The sequence below is a fragment of the Rhineura floridana genome, chromosome 3 (genome assembly GCF_030035675.1).
Source record: "Rhineura floridana isolate rRhiFlo1 chromosome 3, rRhiFlo1.hap2, whole genome shotgun sequence".
NCBI classification, from domain to species: Eukaryota; Metazoa; Chordata; class Lepidosauria; order Squamata; family Rhineuridae; genus Rhineura; species Rhineura floridana.
The window spans coordinates 222,729,678-222,747,280 of record NC_084482.1 but is presented as its reverse complement, the minus strand read 5'-3'; the positions used below and the strand labels follow the sequence as shown (position 1 = coordinate 222,747,280).

At 42.6% G+C, this 17,603-nt stretch overlaps 1 protein-coding gene across 7 annotated transcripts in view; it reads left to right on the top strand.

Annotated features, from left to right (window-relative positions):
• Nucleotides 1-212: 212 nt before the first annotated feature.
• Nucleotides 213-17,603, top strand: part of LOC133381760 (vomeronasal type-2 receptor 1-like) — a 30,959-nt gene continuing 13,568 nt past the window's right edge. For 5 of the 7 annotated variants that reach the window (XR_009761730.1, XR_009761728.1, XR_009761727.1 and 2 more), the window contains exons 1-3: nt 213-401; nt 533-1,066; nt 1,572-2,129. Coding sequence is in view for 2 of the 7 variants with exons in the window: in XM_061621179.1 (XP_061477163.1) it covers nt 1,953-2,129 (177 nt within the window). In the remaining 5 variants the exon portion in view is untranslated. Of the gene's footprint in view, nt 402-532; nt 1,067-1,571; nt 4,256-8,323; nt 8,729-17,603 lie in introns of those variants that run through there. The other 2 variants (XR_009761729.1, XM_061621180.1) reach the window with 2 other exon arrangements.

Below are 17,603 nucleotides of genomic sequence, written 5' to 3'. Positions count from 1 at the left end.
TCTACTCTGTAGAGGTACTACCCAGGTTTTTTCAGCTCAAAGACAACAGCAACTTGAGGCAGAACTGCTAGAGGATCCGAATCTGACTTTCGAGAGATGTGGTCCATTGAATCCAGCTACCCTGATGCCTGATCTCCCTGCACCACTGGACAGTCATAATTGCGTGGACGTACTTAACTCCACCCTCCAAGTAAGACAAAATTTGTCTGACGAGGCATTGTCCAATCCAGATCTGATCCTCTTCACGGATGGGAGTTCCTTTTACATCGAGGGAACGCGGTATACAGGATACGCTGTTGTTAATCAATGGGAACCCGTGGAAGCAGCCGCCCTGCCCAGCCAGTGGGGCGCGCAAGCAGCTGAACTATATGCATTGGCTAGAGCCTGCCAAACAGCAGAGGGTAAGACTGTTTCTATTTACACCGACAGCCAATACGCTTTTGGGGTAATTCATTGCCACATACATCTGTGGAAATATCAAGGGTTTTTAACTGCGGGAGGGAAGCCTATTCAACACCTGTCTTTACTGCAGAAATTGCTGGAAGCAGTTCAGAAACCAGCGGAAATAGCCGTCGTTCATTGCAAGGCGCACACCAAAGATCGCGATCCTATAGCAATGGGAAATGCCCTGGCAGACTGGACAGCCAAGAGAGCAGCAAGGCTCCCTCTTTCTTTCCCCACATTGGCATTGATTACTGATGACTTCCAACCCACTACTTTAACGTCTGTGCCCTTAAAGGAGACTCGAGCCTGGGAAGCACTGGGGGCCAGCTACAGGAATTATTTGTGGGTTATGCCTGATGGAAGAGCCTGTCTACCCCGCTCCATGTATTTCACAGCAGTTGCCTGGCACCATAATAAAGGAGGGCACTACGGGACTCATGCTTTGGTAGACACAATATCCAGGTTTTGGTACGCCCCTGGCATTCAATCTGTATGTACATCAACTGTAAAAGCCTGTAGCCTCTGCCAGGCTAATGGACCTGCTTTACCAAACCGAGCATTACAGCCGCTGCGCCCTTCCAACATTTGCAGATGGACTTCGTTGATTTACCACCGGCAATGGGTAAAAAACATTTACATGTTATTGTATGCACCCTAACATCCTGGGTGGAAGCTTACCCCACTACAAGTGCCACAGCACTCACTGTAGCAAAGTTATTGCTGAAGGAAATCATTCCGAGGTTTGGGGTCCCAGAAACCATAGACTCTGACCGGGGTGCACACTTTACTGGACAAGTATTGAAACACGTAGAGGAGGGCCTGGGTATCTCTCACCTCTTTCACACCGCTTATAGACCACAATCCACTGGGAAGACTGAGAGACAGAACAGGGAATTGAAATCATTTTTAGCAAAATATTGTCAGGAGACTAGATTAAAATGGCCTCAGGCTCTGCCTCTCGTCCTGTTCCACATGCGCACCAGGCCCACACGGGCTATGGGCCTCTCTTCCTACGAACTGCTGTACGGCCATCCTCCCTCCAGGGGTGGGGGCCTGCCAAAGCCCAATGTGTCCCTGCTGGGGGGGGAGCATGTGACATGTTCTCAGTTTCTTTCTTTACACAACAGATTACGATCCTTGTGGCGCACGGCCAGGTATGCGCAGACGGTTCCGCTCAAAGAGCAGGTCCACCCTTATCAGCCAGGCGACTTCGTTTGGGTGAAAAAGTTTGTCCGTCGCAGTCCACTCCTGCCGAGATTCACTGGTCCTCACCAGGTTTTATTAACGACCCAGACTGCCGTCTTTTTAGAGGGGAGAAAATCTTGGATTCATCACGCACACGTCAAGCCTGCAGTTGTAGACTTCAGTCCCATGGATGCGCCACCCCAAGACGGACAAGAACTTTTGGACTCAGAGGACAGAATTGTGCCAGCTTTACATTTACAAAGAGATCCTGTGACTGATTTGTGGGCGCCGCAGACTGTTCCTTTCCGCGCAGCTGAAATATCATGAACTATTTTAAGCCTCAGGACTGTGGGGTTCTCTATTGTATTCTTTGTGTACTTATGCAATTGAGCCTTGTTTTTCCTTTGTGTTGTCCTGATGGAATAAAAATATGCACGGTGGGGACTACAAACCTCCTCTCGCTGGGATTCGGAATGGGCTGCCAGATCCGAAGATGCTGGGTGAGTGCCCTGATCCTTACTTATACCATGTGCTTTTAACTCATAGTCAACCCTTCACTGTAGCTATTGCAGGATGGAAGACTAGGTGTCAGAAAGCAGCTGTGGTTTTTCAACACAGCCTCAACGGCTTTCTGGTCTCTCAGTGTGTAAGGACGGAAGTAGCATGGGCTGTTTATCTGGCCGTAAATTGCACACCAGTCCCAGGACTAACCAGAGATTCAGCGTGCCCCACATCACTAGACCCTAGATCCGTTATTAAAGAATATTCTGTCTACTTACCGCAATTTGGGAACTATAGCACCTAAGTTTTGCATTGGGTTAGGGGAATATACTTGTTATACTGCCTTACAAAAGAACCAGCTCAGCCGGTTTGCTCTCCCGAGTACATCCGAATTAACACCTAAACCCTCTTTAAGGCCTCTCACACCCCCACCCCTCACGCTTTGAGGGGACAGCTGGAAGGCAAATATTTTTCTCTCTCTCTTGGAAGCCTGTGCCCCAAAAAAGAATCCTGTTATGTATGCTCCCACACTCCTCCCCACGGAGCTGCAGGGGTGCCCCTCATAGGTGCGCCCCTCCATTTAAAAGAGATTCTAAGTTTTAAGAACCAGCAGCAGGCCAAAGAACTAGATGGCACCTTGGACACTAGTGGGCCACTCCAGGGGGAGGTGTGTGTAAGCAGCAGCTCACGCACCAACATGGGTCTCTCCTGTAAATTCATTCTTACTCGGAGAAAGGGGGGCTCATGGGGGGTTTTCAACAGTACCCATTTACTTAATGCAGCAACTGCAAGCAATGACACATGGGTACAAGCTTGGGGTGCCCTCATTCCCCAAGATGCTCAGAGCCCTGATTTATCCTCTTTTATTCTTTCATTATACACCAAGCCCACTCCCCAGAGATTATGGTGGTTATGCGGACATAGGGCTCAGCGGAAGCTGCCATCCCTAGTAAGATGGACTTGCACTTTAGGAAGAGTTATGCCTGGGATTAGGACCACTACTTCTCTTCCTACAGCCAGACACCGGAATCGAAAAGACACAGGGGAGGCAGTTTTGCGAGGATTTTTTCCACATTATGGGGCAGGCCAAAACTATCAAGATTTAATTAAGCTGTCTCAAGACTTTGAGGATTTCCTAAATGACACCACAGCCTCACTACGAGATTTGACTAATGAGCAGGGACAGATTCGAACCATAACTTTACAAAATAGATTAGGAATTGATTATTTATTAGCCAGCTCAGGGGGGATATGTTCTTTGATTGGTACCGAATGTTGTACCTCCATAACTGACTCGAAGGCTGATGTTTTGCAACATTTAAATCATCTCAACACAGTTTATAATGACTTGGAACACATTAAGACCTTTTCTTCCTTCCCAAGTCTAACGGAATGGTTTAATCAATGGCCAAGTTGGCACAAGCTTTTTCTTTACATTGTTGTAGAAATTTCTGGTATTATTTTCTTATGTTGCTGTATACAATACCTACCCAATTTATTTTCCCTCTTCTCAGCTCTCGGAACTCAGTGTCTGAGAAGGTCCCCTTTCCCTAGCGAATTTCTCCTTCAAAGCCGATCTTTCACATCTCTGAGTGACTCCAAAGAGTTGTCAAACAATAATGCAGCTGTAATTTAAACAAGTCTTGTTTAAATTTGCTGCAAATCGGGGAATTGTTAGGAATATTTTATCCCCCAGACCCCAAGAGTTGTCAAGAATTGTCAAGAGACCTACATTATTGCCAGAACCAGTGTTGCAATGAATCCTGGAACTTAGAGAAGGTGGGAGGGACATACAACTCTAAGTTTCGTTTTTCTCTCGTGAGAAGAAACTCTCAAAGGTGCCTCTCAGACTATAACATCTCTGTAAAAACGAGATAAAATGTATCCCCTCTAGATGTTGTTATTTCTCTCTGTCTTAAATCACTATACACATCCTGTAACATTGTAGCTAATTCAGCACAAAGCAAGACGTTTTCTCAAAATATCTCACTACAATTGTATCCATAAGATTTACGTCATACTGCTGAGTGAGTAAATTTCACAGGCACATTAGTAACATTTTTATCTCTTTTGGTGTCAATCTGCTCCTTTTTCTCGCCTTTTCTTAGTTCTTACCTCAAAACAAGCTTTTGTTAGACTGACAAGTGTATGAATTCTTTATCAAACTCTCGCTTTTTTAGAATCAAAAGAAATGCAACAATGATGAACAAATGCGCTTACTTATCTCTGTAATACTGTATTCCCATCTTATGATTTTAATAATATTGTATTTTGTTTTGCTTTATGAAACCCTATATAAGTGATGCTCAAATTAATAAATGTTGCTCTCTGCCCTGACAGACTCCTGTCTGTGAGGAACAGAGATCCCTCTTGATCAAGCAGTTTGTGTGTTGCTTTATGTCTGGTATCTGGCTGAACCATTAACAGGTAAATTAAATTGCTAAAGCTTGCACTCCTATTCAGGGCAAAGGGGGTGTGTTAGCTCGCCCTTTGGGGAAGGGGAGGGAGCTTAAATTTGAACCCAACACTCTCATCCCCAACCTGACTCATGTATACAATGAGGCCCTGCAGAGGAGTGAGTTGCTGAGCTCCATCTGGGAGGCCATTCTCCCCCTGTTGGCCAAGAAAGGGGACCTCAAGGATATCAGGATCTGGAGGCCTTTGCAACACAGATGATAAGATCTTGGCCAAGAACCTGACGAAGAGGGTGATGAAAGAGGTGAGTGATGTATTATGCTGGGGCCAGTCCAGCAGGCTCCAGGGTAGGATGGTGTTGGACTCCCTGTGTGCCATCAGGGATGTGCTGGAGGTGGCAAATCAAGACCAATGGCAAGGATACAATGTCTCCCTTGACCAAGGCACGACCTTTGACTGGGTGAGACATGAATACTTGTGGGCAGTGCTGGAATTGCAGGAGATGCCTGTAGGCCTCATTAAAGCAGTGAGGACTCTTTACCAGGGGACAGTAGCTAAGCCAAGGGTCAATGGATAGTGTTGGAGGCCTGCCTCAGTCTGGGCAGGGGTTAGGCAGGGGTGCCCACTCAGCCCGCTGCTGTACGTCTTGAGCCTGGATCCAGTCCTGCAACACTTGGACAGGCGCCCACTGGTAAAAGGGCTGGGGAGGAATGGCAAGGAGAACCATCACACATACAGATGACCTCACCATCATCATTCAGAACAGGGAGGAGAGAAAGACCATCAGGGAGGTGTTTCAGCAGTACGAGGTATGCTCAGGAGCCAGCATTAGCATCTCAAAGAGGAGAGCCATGGCTGACAGAAAGGAGGAAGATCTGAACACGGTGGTTCATGACAGATGCTCTTGGTGGTCACTGGTTCATAGGGTCGCCATAAGTCATAGTCGACTTGAAGGCACATAACAACAACAAAAGTAAGTCTAAGGCTTCCATCCTGTACACTCTTATCTCAGGATTCATGGTTCCTTCAATGATGGTGGACTTCCGGGAAGGGTGACTTCGCTTGTGCCTGCTTTTGAGACAGGCTCCCGCCTCATAAGAAGCTTTTTCAGATATAAATCAGTCAGAACATTTTTTTTTTGACTGATGAAATTTCTCCCGGGCAGGGAGAAACATAGAGATCAACCTCAAAAGCCTGTTTTTGTTGGGAGGACTGGATTTCATTAATTTATGAGAAAAGGTCCAGCCAGCAATGCCGGACGGACTTCCGAACAAGCTCTATCTGATTAATGCGACACGTTTATCTTTTCTTCAAAGAGAAAACGGACTAACAGGCAAGCACCCTTCTTTCTATCTTTTTTTTTTACTTGGTTTAAATTGTTGCAGCAAAAAGAGATTTGTCAAATGAATCAGCTTTAAAGAACTTCTGGGTGAGTTATAACTCTTCTCTGTTATTCACAAAATTAACAGCTTATCTCTGCTTCTATTGCAAAAAGCTGTCCTGGAAGTGCATTCTAAAGATATAAACAGAAGAGGGATTTCTATTCCGAGGAGAAAAAAATAAAAAATATGAACTTTGGAACATTATATTGTCTGGGACTATTCTCTTTTTGGTCTATTTTATTTTGACGAATCTGCTTCTTCACGACGCCACTAACTGTTTTGATGCTGGGAACTAAATTTGTTTTGTATTCTTGAACATAGAGAGATAAGGCAGGCTGCTCTGTTTATACTGTGATGTCATCAAGCCTGGAATATTAACCCAATTGTTGCTGAAATAAGAAGTGGTTCTTCTTTATTTTTGTTTTGTTTTGTTTTCGTGGTTTTAAAAATGGCAATCAAGAAAGTGGCTGAGAATCTGGAAGTAATTATGTTTCAGAAAATAATGGATGAGATTGAGATAACGAAACAAACCCTGCGACAGGGCAGTAAGGAGCTGAAAATGGAACTGAGCAAAATGACGCAGGAGCTTAAAGAAATAGGGGATCCTGTGAGAGAGGAGAATGAGATCAGAGATGAGAAAAGAAAAAATAAAGGGAAGATACAAGCCCTGGAGATTGGAACAAATGTGGAATTGGAAAAAGATCTGGAGTTTATGGATATTAGAAATAAAATCTACTGTTTGGAATTTAACGTTATCTCTGAAGAAATTAATGAAGATATTAGAGATAAAGTTATCAATGGCTTGGATAATCTTCTGGACTGGAATGATGTGATGGAGCTTGATATAGAGAAAATCTATGGAATTAACTGCAGCCATGTGACAATGGAAAAACTCTCAAGAGATGAGCCAGTGCATTCTGTAAAAAAGAAGAACAGAGATATGACTTTACAACAATATTTCAGCAACTTATTCAGAATTGATGGCAAGAAAATATTTGGGATAGAGGAAATTCCCATCAGACTCTTATTATATGACTATGGCTATGACAGCAAGATTATTATGGAATACTGATAATGGAAGATTGGACACTGAAATTACTGGACTTAACAGGACTTTTGAAGATGGAAGATGGAAGATGGAATTAATATGGATAATGGAATAATGGCTATTGAAATTATTGGACCTAACAGATTTTGATGAGATGGATTAATCGATATGTTTATTTGGACTATGGTTATGACAATAAGATTATTATTATTATTAACGAGATGGATTAATCAACATGTTTATTTGGAGAAAAATTGATAGATATATTTCTTAAAGAATTGAAACCTCTCTGACTTTTTGTGGAAAGAATAAAGTAATGTTTATGAGATTTGATGATTAATTAAGATAACTACTGGAGGAAAGTGATTTTATAATATAATTTAAGAGACAGGATTGTTATATATTGTAGACCTATAACTGATCTGTGACAAATGGGAAGTCAACATTTTATTTGTTTGTTTAATCATTTTTATTTTGTTTTGTTTTTTGTCTTTGAATGTTTTATGATTTTGTTTTGTTTGTTTTATGAAAATTTGAATAAAAATTATTGTAAAAAAAAAAATGATGGCAAGTCATGCAGGTCTTGATGCAGCAAAGCAACACCAAACCATGACTCTGCCAACACCATGCTTGACTATTGGTATGAGGGTCTTCATGTGGAATGCAGTGTTTGGTTTTTGCTAGACATACTATATTTCCTTTCCTATCAGAGACATTTCTACTGAACATGACAATTGATTGTACAATGCTAGAAGTATTGTCTAGGAATTAGAATATGAGAAAATGTGAAATTTAGAGGAGAGGTGAAATTTTGCTAACCCAATTATGAGACTGCTTGCTATTGCCCCTCTATGCCCTCTTACATTGACCTTGGAGCATGCACCCCTATCACTGGACTAACCCCACTTTTTGCCTGCAGTGGCCCATTAGGAGTAAGCTCTTCGGGCAATGGAGATGGCATTGTGCAGCCTCTCTCTATGTCTATGTGTCTCCTGGTGAATGCCTGACTCTGACACCTACCTAGCTGCACTGTAGAATCTTTCTCCTTACAACAGGCTCATTGGAGCTCACCTTTGAGTAGACATGGTTAGGATGGCACTGCACATTACCTGTAATTCACAATTTGATGTTCTTTAAAAATGCCAAAAATGTCCTATGTGAAGTGACTGTCCTGGCTTTACCATTGAGAGAAAGGCCGTGCCAAGCTCTGAGAGTATTCAGGAATGAAATAAGGCCCTTCACAAACATTTTTAAAAGTCAGAGGAGATCCAACCATGAAATGGACAGCATTGGATGGTCAGTGTGGTTTCTCATATTCTAAATGTTGTTCTTTTATCTCCCATTCTAGCTCCACCCTTTCCTGGGAAACTCCCAGTTTTACAATTCTTCCATGGACAGAGTGTATTTGGATGAGAATGGGGAACTGGCAGCTGACTTGGATGTTGTGAACTGGGTGGTGTTTCGCAATAGGTCTATCCTCTTGATAAAATTTGGGAGTATCAAAGCACAAGGATCCCCAGGCCTACAGTTCACCATTGACCAGGATGCCATTATGTGGCCCAAATGGCTCAACCAGGTGTGGGAGAAACCATGTCTTTCATTTCTTTGTAATTCCCATCCCTTGTGTAACATGCTCTGTATTAGGAGGCCTTCAAATGTCTCTCAGCTACAATGAACAGCAGTTCTTCCAGATCTCATGCAGAAGCCTTTCCCCAGCTGTGCTGTGCATCAAAGCTATTGCATAGCAGTGAGTTCCTACAAAACTATAATATTCATTATAATCCATGGTGGGTTAAGAGAAAGATAGGCAATTAAATTCCTACATTTGGGGTGCCACAACACAGGAGGCCCAGTCCTGCATTCCCATATAGCATGCTGTCCTTCAAGCATCACCTGAACCTCAAGTGACAATGCAGTTCTTTCAGTTTCACAGGTTTAATCTTAGTTACGAGCTTTACGTTCAAATCTGTGGTGCAGCCACATTTGGAACATTATGTACAGGTCTGGTCACTTCACGTCAAACAGGATATTGTAGAACTGGAAATGGTTAGGGAAAGGGCAACCAGCATGATCATTGGGATGGAGCAACTCCCCTATAAGGAAAGGATGTAGTATTTGGGACTTTTTAATTTAGAGAAAAGGCGAGTAAGAGGTGATGTGATAGAAGTGTATAAAATTATGCATGGCATGGAGAAAGTGGATAGAGAACAATTGTTCTCATAACACTAGAACTCATGGACATCTCCACAAAACTCCAACAGTCAAAGCCAACAACTGGGACCTCTCCTACATCCTCCTCGTCTCCCTCCTCCTTTCTTTTTTGTCCCCCTTCCTCTTCATCAGCCAGCCAAGGAAAGAGACCTGTCTTCTCCGACAAACAGCCTTCAGCATCATCTTCTCAGTCACCGTCTCTTCTGTCTTGGCAAAAACCATCACTGTGGTGCTGGCCTTCCTGGTCACAAAGCCAGGGAACAAGGTGAAGAGATGGCTGGGGAAGAGTCTTGCCAATTCTATTGTCATTTCCTGTTCCAGTGTCCAAGTTGTCATCTGCAGTATCTGGCTGGGGATCTCTCCCCCATTCCCTGAGTCTGATATGCACTCCCAGCCTGGAGATATCATCCTGAAATGCAATGAAGGGTCTGTTGCCATGTTTTATATTGATCTTGGCTACATGGGCTTCCTGGCTGCCATCTGCTTCACGGTGGCTTTCCTAGCCAGGAAGCTGCCTGGGGCCTTCAATGAAGCCAAGCTGATCACCTTCAGCATGCTGGTCTTCTGCAGTGTTTGGGTCTCCTTTGTGCCCACCTACCTGAGCACGAAGGGGAAATACATGGTAGCCACGCAGGTCTTCTCCATCTTGGCCTTCAGTGCTGGGCTTCTGGGCTGCATCTTCATTCCTAAATGCTACATTATTGTGCTCAGGCCTGATCTAAATACAAAGGAGCATCTAACAACAAAAACAAGAGCAGAAACCTGATTCTTATGAAACTTTTTTTAACATGCATCATTTAGCAAGCACAAGGTGACACCTATTTGGTGTTTCAGATTATGTGAAATTATTCTGCAAGAGACACTGTTATCTGTGGTTCTCTTCCTGTTTCCTGCCGGATATTTCCAGTCTAAAATGCATCCTGAATGAGTTCTTCTAAAATATGACATCATCTGGGAAAATAGTCTGGAAATGCACTGTAGCACAAATCAAGTGACTGATGAATAAAAAAGACTATTTGGAGCGGGGTTATGATGGTTGTTCATATGAATTGTCTTTTACCCTTCCCTGCTCACATTTCAATGTCATGCCCAGTAGGGCAGATGGAATATGGCAGAAAGCACAGAAAAAGTGCAATCCCCCCAAAAGTGTTGAAAGAGCTATGAGACCCCCAACCATTCAGAAACAATATTTGTCTCCTGGGCTGTGGTCAAAAAGAGAAAAGACTGGCTCTGGTGATTTGTGGATGATGCATTTTGTGTTCCCAGCATCCTGCTTTTTTTGGGGGGGGCAGCCATGCACTTTAGATGTGTTTTAAATGTATGGTGTGGATGTGACTATTGTGTGTGTGAGAGAGAGCATGTTTTATATGTTTTTATACCACTTTTACTGGTTGTATATTGTATTGTTGTAACAATTTTTTTTACAATTTTTAGGTTGAACATCACTTAGAGATTTTTTAAATATTAGGTAGAATAAAAATATTTAAAATAACAAAATAAAAGTCCCCATTATTTAGTGTCACAACCAGACGCTCTCTTCTATTCCCCTTTTACTCTCTCTGTCCCCTTCTCTCTTATGTTTGCTTTTAACTCCTGAAGGAGAGAATTCTCCAAAACACATAGAGCACTTAATAAATCATCCACAAATCTCCAGATCCAGCCTCTTCACTTTCTGACCATTACTTGCTGCTTTTTCAAGGGACTCATGTTGTTGTTTAAAGCCCTAAATGACTTCGGTCCCAAATACCTGAAAGACCACCTCCTTCCCTACAGACCCTCTCAGGTGTTGAGATAGCAGAGGGTGCACTTCCGGTGTTTCCATCACCCTCAGGAGCTCTGGGGTGGTGGCAGCCTTGGAAAGGGCATTCTCAGTGGCAGCACCTAAGTTGTGGAACTCCCGCCACACTGAGGTGTGTATGGAAACTTCATTGTACAATTTTAGGTGAATACTGAAAATGTACCTCTTTACTCTGGCCTTTGACACTTGAGATTATGAAACAGGCTGGATGACAGCTGAAGCTCAAGTCGTGAAAAATGTGCTGAAGCTGATAAGGGATCAGTTAAAACATCATAACCATGCCTACTGTGTGGCAGTGAGGGCAGTGAAGGAAGCCCACTTCTCTGCCACCATTGGATCCTCAAATAGCCATCCAGTGGAGCTTTTCCATATTGTTACGGTTCTGTTGACATCAACTCCCAGGGTTTGCATTTTAGCTTGACTTTGGCCATTTTCTCTTACTGCTCTGTATTCCTGGAATTATCTCCTGGAGCACTTATGGACTGCTCCCTAAATTTAAGATTTTAACTCTTGTTTTTTTAAAAATTCCTTTTTTCCAAAGCTTTTGGAATTTCAGCTTAGGTTGTTTTATTTTCTATAATTTGGATACCTCAAGTAGATGTATTTGAAGTCCTTGCTTTGTCCTTTATTTGTTTTCGCTTCCTTCCTTCCTTCCTTCCTTGTCCTCATATTTTATCTAGATTGTACGCCTTTTTGGGGAGAGGGACTTGTATTTACTTTTTTATTTTATGTACAGGGCCATGTGCATCTGATGGTGCTGAATGAATGAATGAATGAATGAATAAATAAATAAAGTGTGTTTATGGTTATTTCCACCCATGATGGTGTCTAATACTGTTTGCAACTACAGAAGTTGTGGGGTGGATATTGTTAACACATGCGTATTGGGGACTCTTGTCTGGACCTGACACCATTGTGATCCCAACCCCTAAAAATCAACCGATTGCTGGTGCTTGTAAAACACTCTGGACAGGACTTTGCAAGTGCCAATAAGCAGCTTGTTGGTGTTACCCAGAAAACCCCTTTGGACCAGCTGTGCCTACCTGACCTATACCTGACATCAGGAAAACCTGATTCTGACTCTTGTGAAAGTGTTTCATCAAGGTTAGACTTGTCTAGTTGCCCCCTGTGTTGTCCACCTTGGGGTTTAGAAACACATCTGGGAGTTTTTGCAAATATTTTTTTCTCCAGTCATTCACCTGCGCATGGAGTTAGAGAAGATGCTTCTTCTCCTTATAATTATCAAAATTGTAGTGATCTTTTCATCTTTTCATCAAAGCCCCAAGGATTTGTTCACAGGCTGCTGTTGAGTCTGCTAAAATAAACATCAGAATTGAGAGCATCATGAGGTGATGTCTTGCATCCGAGGCAGAAAGGACTGAAGCATAATTGTCTCCTGTAACACTGAGAGGATAGGCTGAAATTTAGGGTATTTGAGGAGGATTATCTGCACGTGAGGGTGACTTTCATCCCTTTCTGGTGCGAAGTCTTGGCTGGGGTCCATTAGCATTTGGAGCACCTTGAAGAAAGAGTTTGGCTTCATCCAATAATCCTTCAGATTAGCTGAGGGGAAGCAGTCACAAGGGAGGAGGCTGTTCCAGGCAGACACAGGATGGTGCTGCTGCTGCTGTTGCTTCTGCTGCAAGTGCCTTATGCAGACTGTGGGATGCTGAAAGCAAAATGCCCCTTGACTTTGGAGAGGGATGAGATAGGCCCAGTTAGTTATTACAGGCCAGGAGATCACTTCATTGGCGGGGTTATCTCTGCTTCATTTACTTTCTTTCATCCACACGTCTTCAGTGAGCCTCCCTCTACCAGCATTAACCAGTAAGTTACTCCTCCTCTACTCACTATTGATGATGATGATGATTGTCCCCAATAACCAGTATATTTCCTGCTCCTAGTAAATCCCTGTGCTGTTTCAACCTGGGGGGGGGGTGCTTTGGGAATGCATCAGTGCTAAGGCACTCACATTTTCAGATGCTCCTTTTTCAACCATAACTGGCAGTAACACAGGACAGTTGTCCCTTTCTTCTATAAATTTAATGTACAGAGGGGAAATCTACTTTTTTTTACAAGCCCTGAGAACACTCCCTTTGCCCCGATCGATGTCTCCAATAGCTGCCTATTAATGATGCCCAGTTACAGCTTTTCTGTAGTAAATCTACTATGAAATTCAGAAACATACCAGCCATTCAAATGTTTCAAAGAAGGCAATTCTTATATTCCAGATGATCTCTTAATTGAGTTCTGATTTGTTTGCATGATACAATGGTGCATCAACCAATTGTTATCCGACACTTCCCAGTGCATTGCCCATAACTTTTTTTTTCTTGGAAGTGGGTTTGTTCTGCAACTTCAGTTTAACAGCTGGAGGCAAATCAATTGCTTTCACTTGGATTCCTGCAATGAGCAGGGACTTGGACTGATAGGCCCCTTCCAACTCTACTATTCTATGATTCTATGAATTAGCAGAGTAACAATCAGTGGGGTAGAATGGCAAGAGGGGAGGCAGCCCAGAGAGGCAGCAAGCATGGGGGACAGTTATGTTTGGAGGTTATGTATATTGTCAACTATTAGAGATGGGAAGGTGTGTGATTTTAGGCTGTGCATGTGGCTGCATTTCTCTGTGTATTATTCTTATTACAATAACCCACCCACGGTGGGTTGTGCTGTTTAAAATAATCCTTAAAATCAATTAAACACATCTTAATGTCACAAAAGTTTTTAAAAAACCAGTGTGGGTCCTGAAAATATACCCCTCAGGTGTCAATTCACCCGCAGTCTGTGATAATCCAGGAATATAGACCAGATTTCTCCAGTGTTGGGTCTCTAGATGTTCTTGGGCTATAATTCCCATCAGCCCCAGCCATCTTGGCCAATGGTCATGGATGATGGGAGTTGTAGCCCAACAACCCAAGGGGAAGAACTCTGGATACAGAGCACATGGAAGGCAGACAGTGACCAGGAAAAAGGAATGTCGGGAATATGGAATGCTGGAAGGAGCAAGCGTCATGGTAGCCGGTGCTAGGAAACAGTTGCTAGGAGTTTGAAAGAGGTCAGTTGAGGAAAGAAGGAGCCCTGCTTGGTAGCTAATTCTATATCAACACATCTTTACTTGGAGAACTATTTAGACATATGAGAAGGATATTTCATAGGTCTGACTAGGACCTTTAACAGAACAAAGAGACTGGTTTGTCCACTATCACAGTTCCTTCCACCACAGACTTCCATCTTAAAGACAGACAATCACAGGTTTGGAAGGGACCTAAACAAACTCTTCTAACCAACTCCAGAAACCATTCTGACCAACTCTCTCAATCCTATGAGACTACAGAGTAAAAATATAAAGCCATCAAAATCTACAGAAATATTAGCTTCATGATGGCTGTGGTGGCAGAGTGACATAGCTATGTTTCTTTTGCTAGTAAGAGCTCACTCTATGGATGATGTGGAAGGGGAACAAAGGCTTAGTCTTCCCTCATACACAGATACTGTCATCTGGGTTTGCAAGGGGAAGCTTCAAGTTTTCATTCTGGAGTTTGAGTAAAGTGTCAGACAATTGAGTTTCTTGGAGTGATGAAGGACCTGGTCTCCCCTTCCACTGTAACAGAATGGGAGGGTGGATCTGATGGAGGGTTAATGCAAATGTTTAGCATGCATAGATGTGTAAATAAACCACATATCAGACAGAAGCCTCTAGGAGTAACCTCTTTCCAAGGAAGCAAAACCTGAGTGCACCCCTGGAGTCCTCACCTTAAAGATAAAACTAAATGCTAATAATTATAAACGTGCAGTGAAATTACATCACTCTCAGCCACCTGGCTTGTGTAATTTAGTTACTTTATTTAACCCAGATATTCAAGGATGCAAAGATTGGATAGATCCTGTTTGTTATCAACAGATTTCAAATCAAATAAGATCCACAGCATGTTAAGAGCACAAGTCTCTATGACAAATGAAGTCACTCCAAATCTTTCCCCCCTTTCTCATTCCCACAACAGAGAGAGAGAGAGAGAGAGAGAGAGAGAGAGAGAGAGAGAGAGAGAGAGAGAGATGGTTTGTTCACTTACAGCCTGCCTAATTTAGAATCTGACTACTCTATTTTAAAGTACCTGCAGTCATCCCCACTTCTAGATAACTGACATAGATACAGTAGCAATAAATATTCCCCATAATTTAATGAACTTTTTGAACCCTTTGTCTGCTATTGTTTGAAGGGCTGTGCATGTCTAATTCCATTACTAGAATGATCCCCTGCCTTAATGGTATTTTTAAAAGGGTAATGGCTTTTGATTTTTGAAAAAGATTATTGTGCCTCCCTACTCCACATATGTCACTAAGTGAGGATTGGCTGTTGAGCTCGTGGCTTTGGCTGTGCATCAGTATTAGCATCTAGAAATTAGCATATAGGTTTACATTGTCTATAAAATCATGTCAAGAAATTTGAATCTCATACATTTAAAGAATGCAGGATTATGATGTAATATGCATATTTTTGCAGGAAAGCAAAAACAGTATACTGGCTGACCCTCTCCTTCCTGTTTGCTGTTAAGGATATCAACAAGAATCCTAGACTATTACCCAACATCACACTGGGCTACAACATCCATGAGAACTTTTGTAATGAAAGGGTGATGTACGATGCTTTGTTAGACCTGCTGTCTACTGGGGAGGCAAATGTTCCAAACTACAACTGTGGAACAGAGAAACATTTAGTCACTGTTCTTGAAGGGTCCAAGTCTCCAAACTCCATCCAGATTTCAAGCTTGTTGGGCATCTATAAAACCCCACAGGTAGGAACAGATTTGCTGGCTGAGCCTGATTCCACTTCACAATCTCTCCAGAGAATTCAGAAAGTGAGTGAGGTGGATGTTGAGTAAGACTGAAGAGAGATAATCATTTTTGAAAGAGTATTGTAACTGATTTCAGAAACTTTTTGCTGCTCCTGGTGGACACACACATAATGATGATGATGATAGTGTCATCACATGCAAATGGCATTATACATGGCATTGTACATAAAATAAAATAATAAAACAAGTCCCTCCCTAAAAAGGCATACATTCTCATAACATGAGGACAATGTAAGAGAGGGGTACAAATAAAAGAGAAAATCAGGACTTCCAACACACATACTTGAGGTGTCCAAATTATGAAAAGTAAAAAATCTAAGATGAAATTCCAAAAGCTTTGGAATAAAAGGTTTATAAACAAGACTTCAAAACTGAAGTGTTGTTGTTTTAGAAGATACATGGTAAGTGGAGTGAAAGAGGAGGGGGAGTGAATGGGCAGTAGAATGCGAGATGATTGGCTGAGTGTTTAAAATGGCTGAAAGTGAGGTGGTGAATTGTGGAATCTGGGGGGAGAAGAGAAAGAGTGGATTGCTTGGTGGGATTTAGAGAGTTGTTTACCAGGAGGGAGGTGGAGTTCAGATTAGTATTGAGTAAAACCATATGCTTATGTGCCTTAAGAAGAAATCTTGTTAATCTTGTTAGCTTTGTTATCTGTAATAAATACTTAATTTGGTTTACCAAAGGTCTGATCCTTGGCTGGGGTTTCACAGACCAGAAGGGAGGGTAAGGTAATGACCAAGGCTGAAGGGGAACTGTAACAAACGGTGGCAGCGGTGAAGAGAATAACAATACCATTATTCTGAGTCTCTGGGAATACTAGTATTGGGACGTTACTGGTGGTTGCCTAGCAGGGGGATCTGTTGAGATCTGTGCTAGAGCGGATAGGTAAACCATAAGAGAGTGCGGTCCGGACTGGTGGAGTCCCTGGTGGTGCCTAGAGACAGGCAGTAACCACGAACAGGTAGGAACCTGACAGGGATAGCCAGGGAAGGACGCATCACATGTGGTGTTAGCAGTGGGATACGAACAACAGAGAATCCAGATATAAACCAAAGAGAGTCCCAAAGACACATGGTGACAAAGGAGACTACGTCACAGGTGTTGGCTGTAGCAGTGAGAAACGAATACTAGACAATCCCTAATAGTTGTGTGGCAAACAGAAATAACAAAACAAGATTTCTTGTGAGAGTGACTGGCAAAGAGTGTGTGGCAAAGAGTGAGTGAACTCAAACACCATGGCTGAATACATACAAATGAAAAGAGAGGAGCTGGTGGAGAAGTGCATAACATTCAATTTACCTCACAAGGGTAAAGGGGTAGATGAATTGAGGGTAGCACTTATAGGATTTGCTACTGCCCAGCAAAAACAACCTGTCAGAGAAGAGACCCCAGAAGGATATTTAAGCAATCCCGCTTATATAGAGTACTTGAGAGAGAAGTTAAGATGGGAGGCTGAGGAAAAAGACAAGCAGAGGGAGTTGGAAGCTGAGAGATTGAAGATGGAAGCTGAGAGATTGAGGATGGAAGGTGCAGAGAAGGAAAAACAGAGGGAGTTGGAAATTCAGAGAATGAGATTGGGGTTTGAGGAGAGGGAGAAGCAACGAGCATTGGATGCTGAATTACAAGTAGAAAAGTTAAAATTTGATAGAGAGAAATTTCACTCTGAGGAGACAAGGAAAGACAGAGATGGAGCAAAAATAAAAATTACTCCAAAGGACTTTGCTGTCTATGAGCCTGGTCAAGATCCTCAAATTTACCTCAGC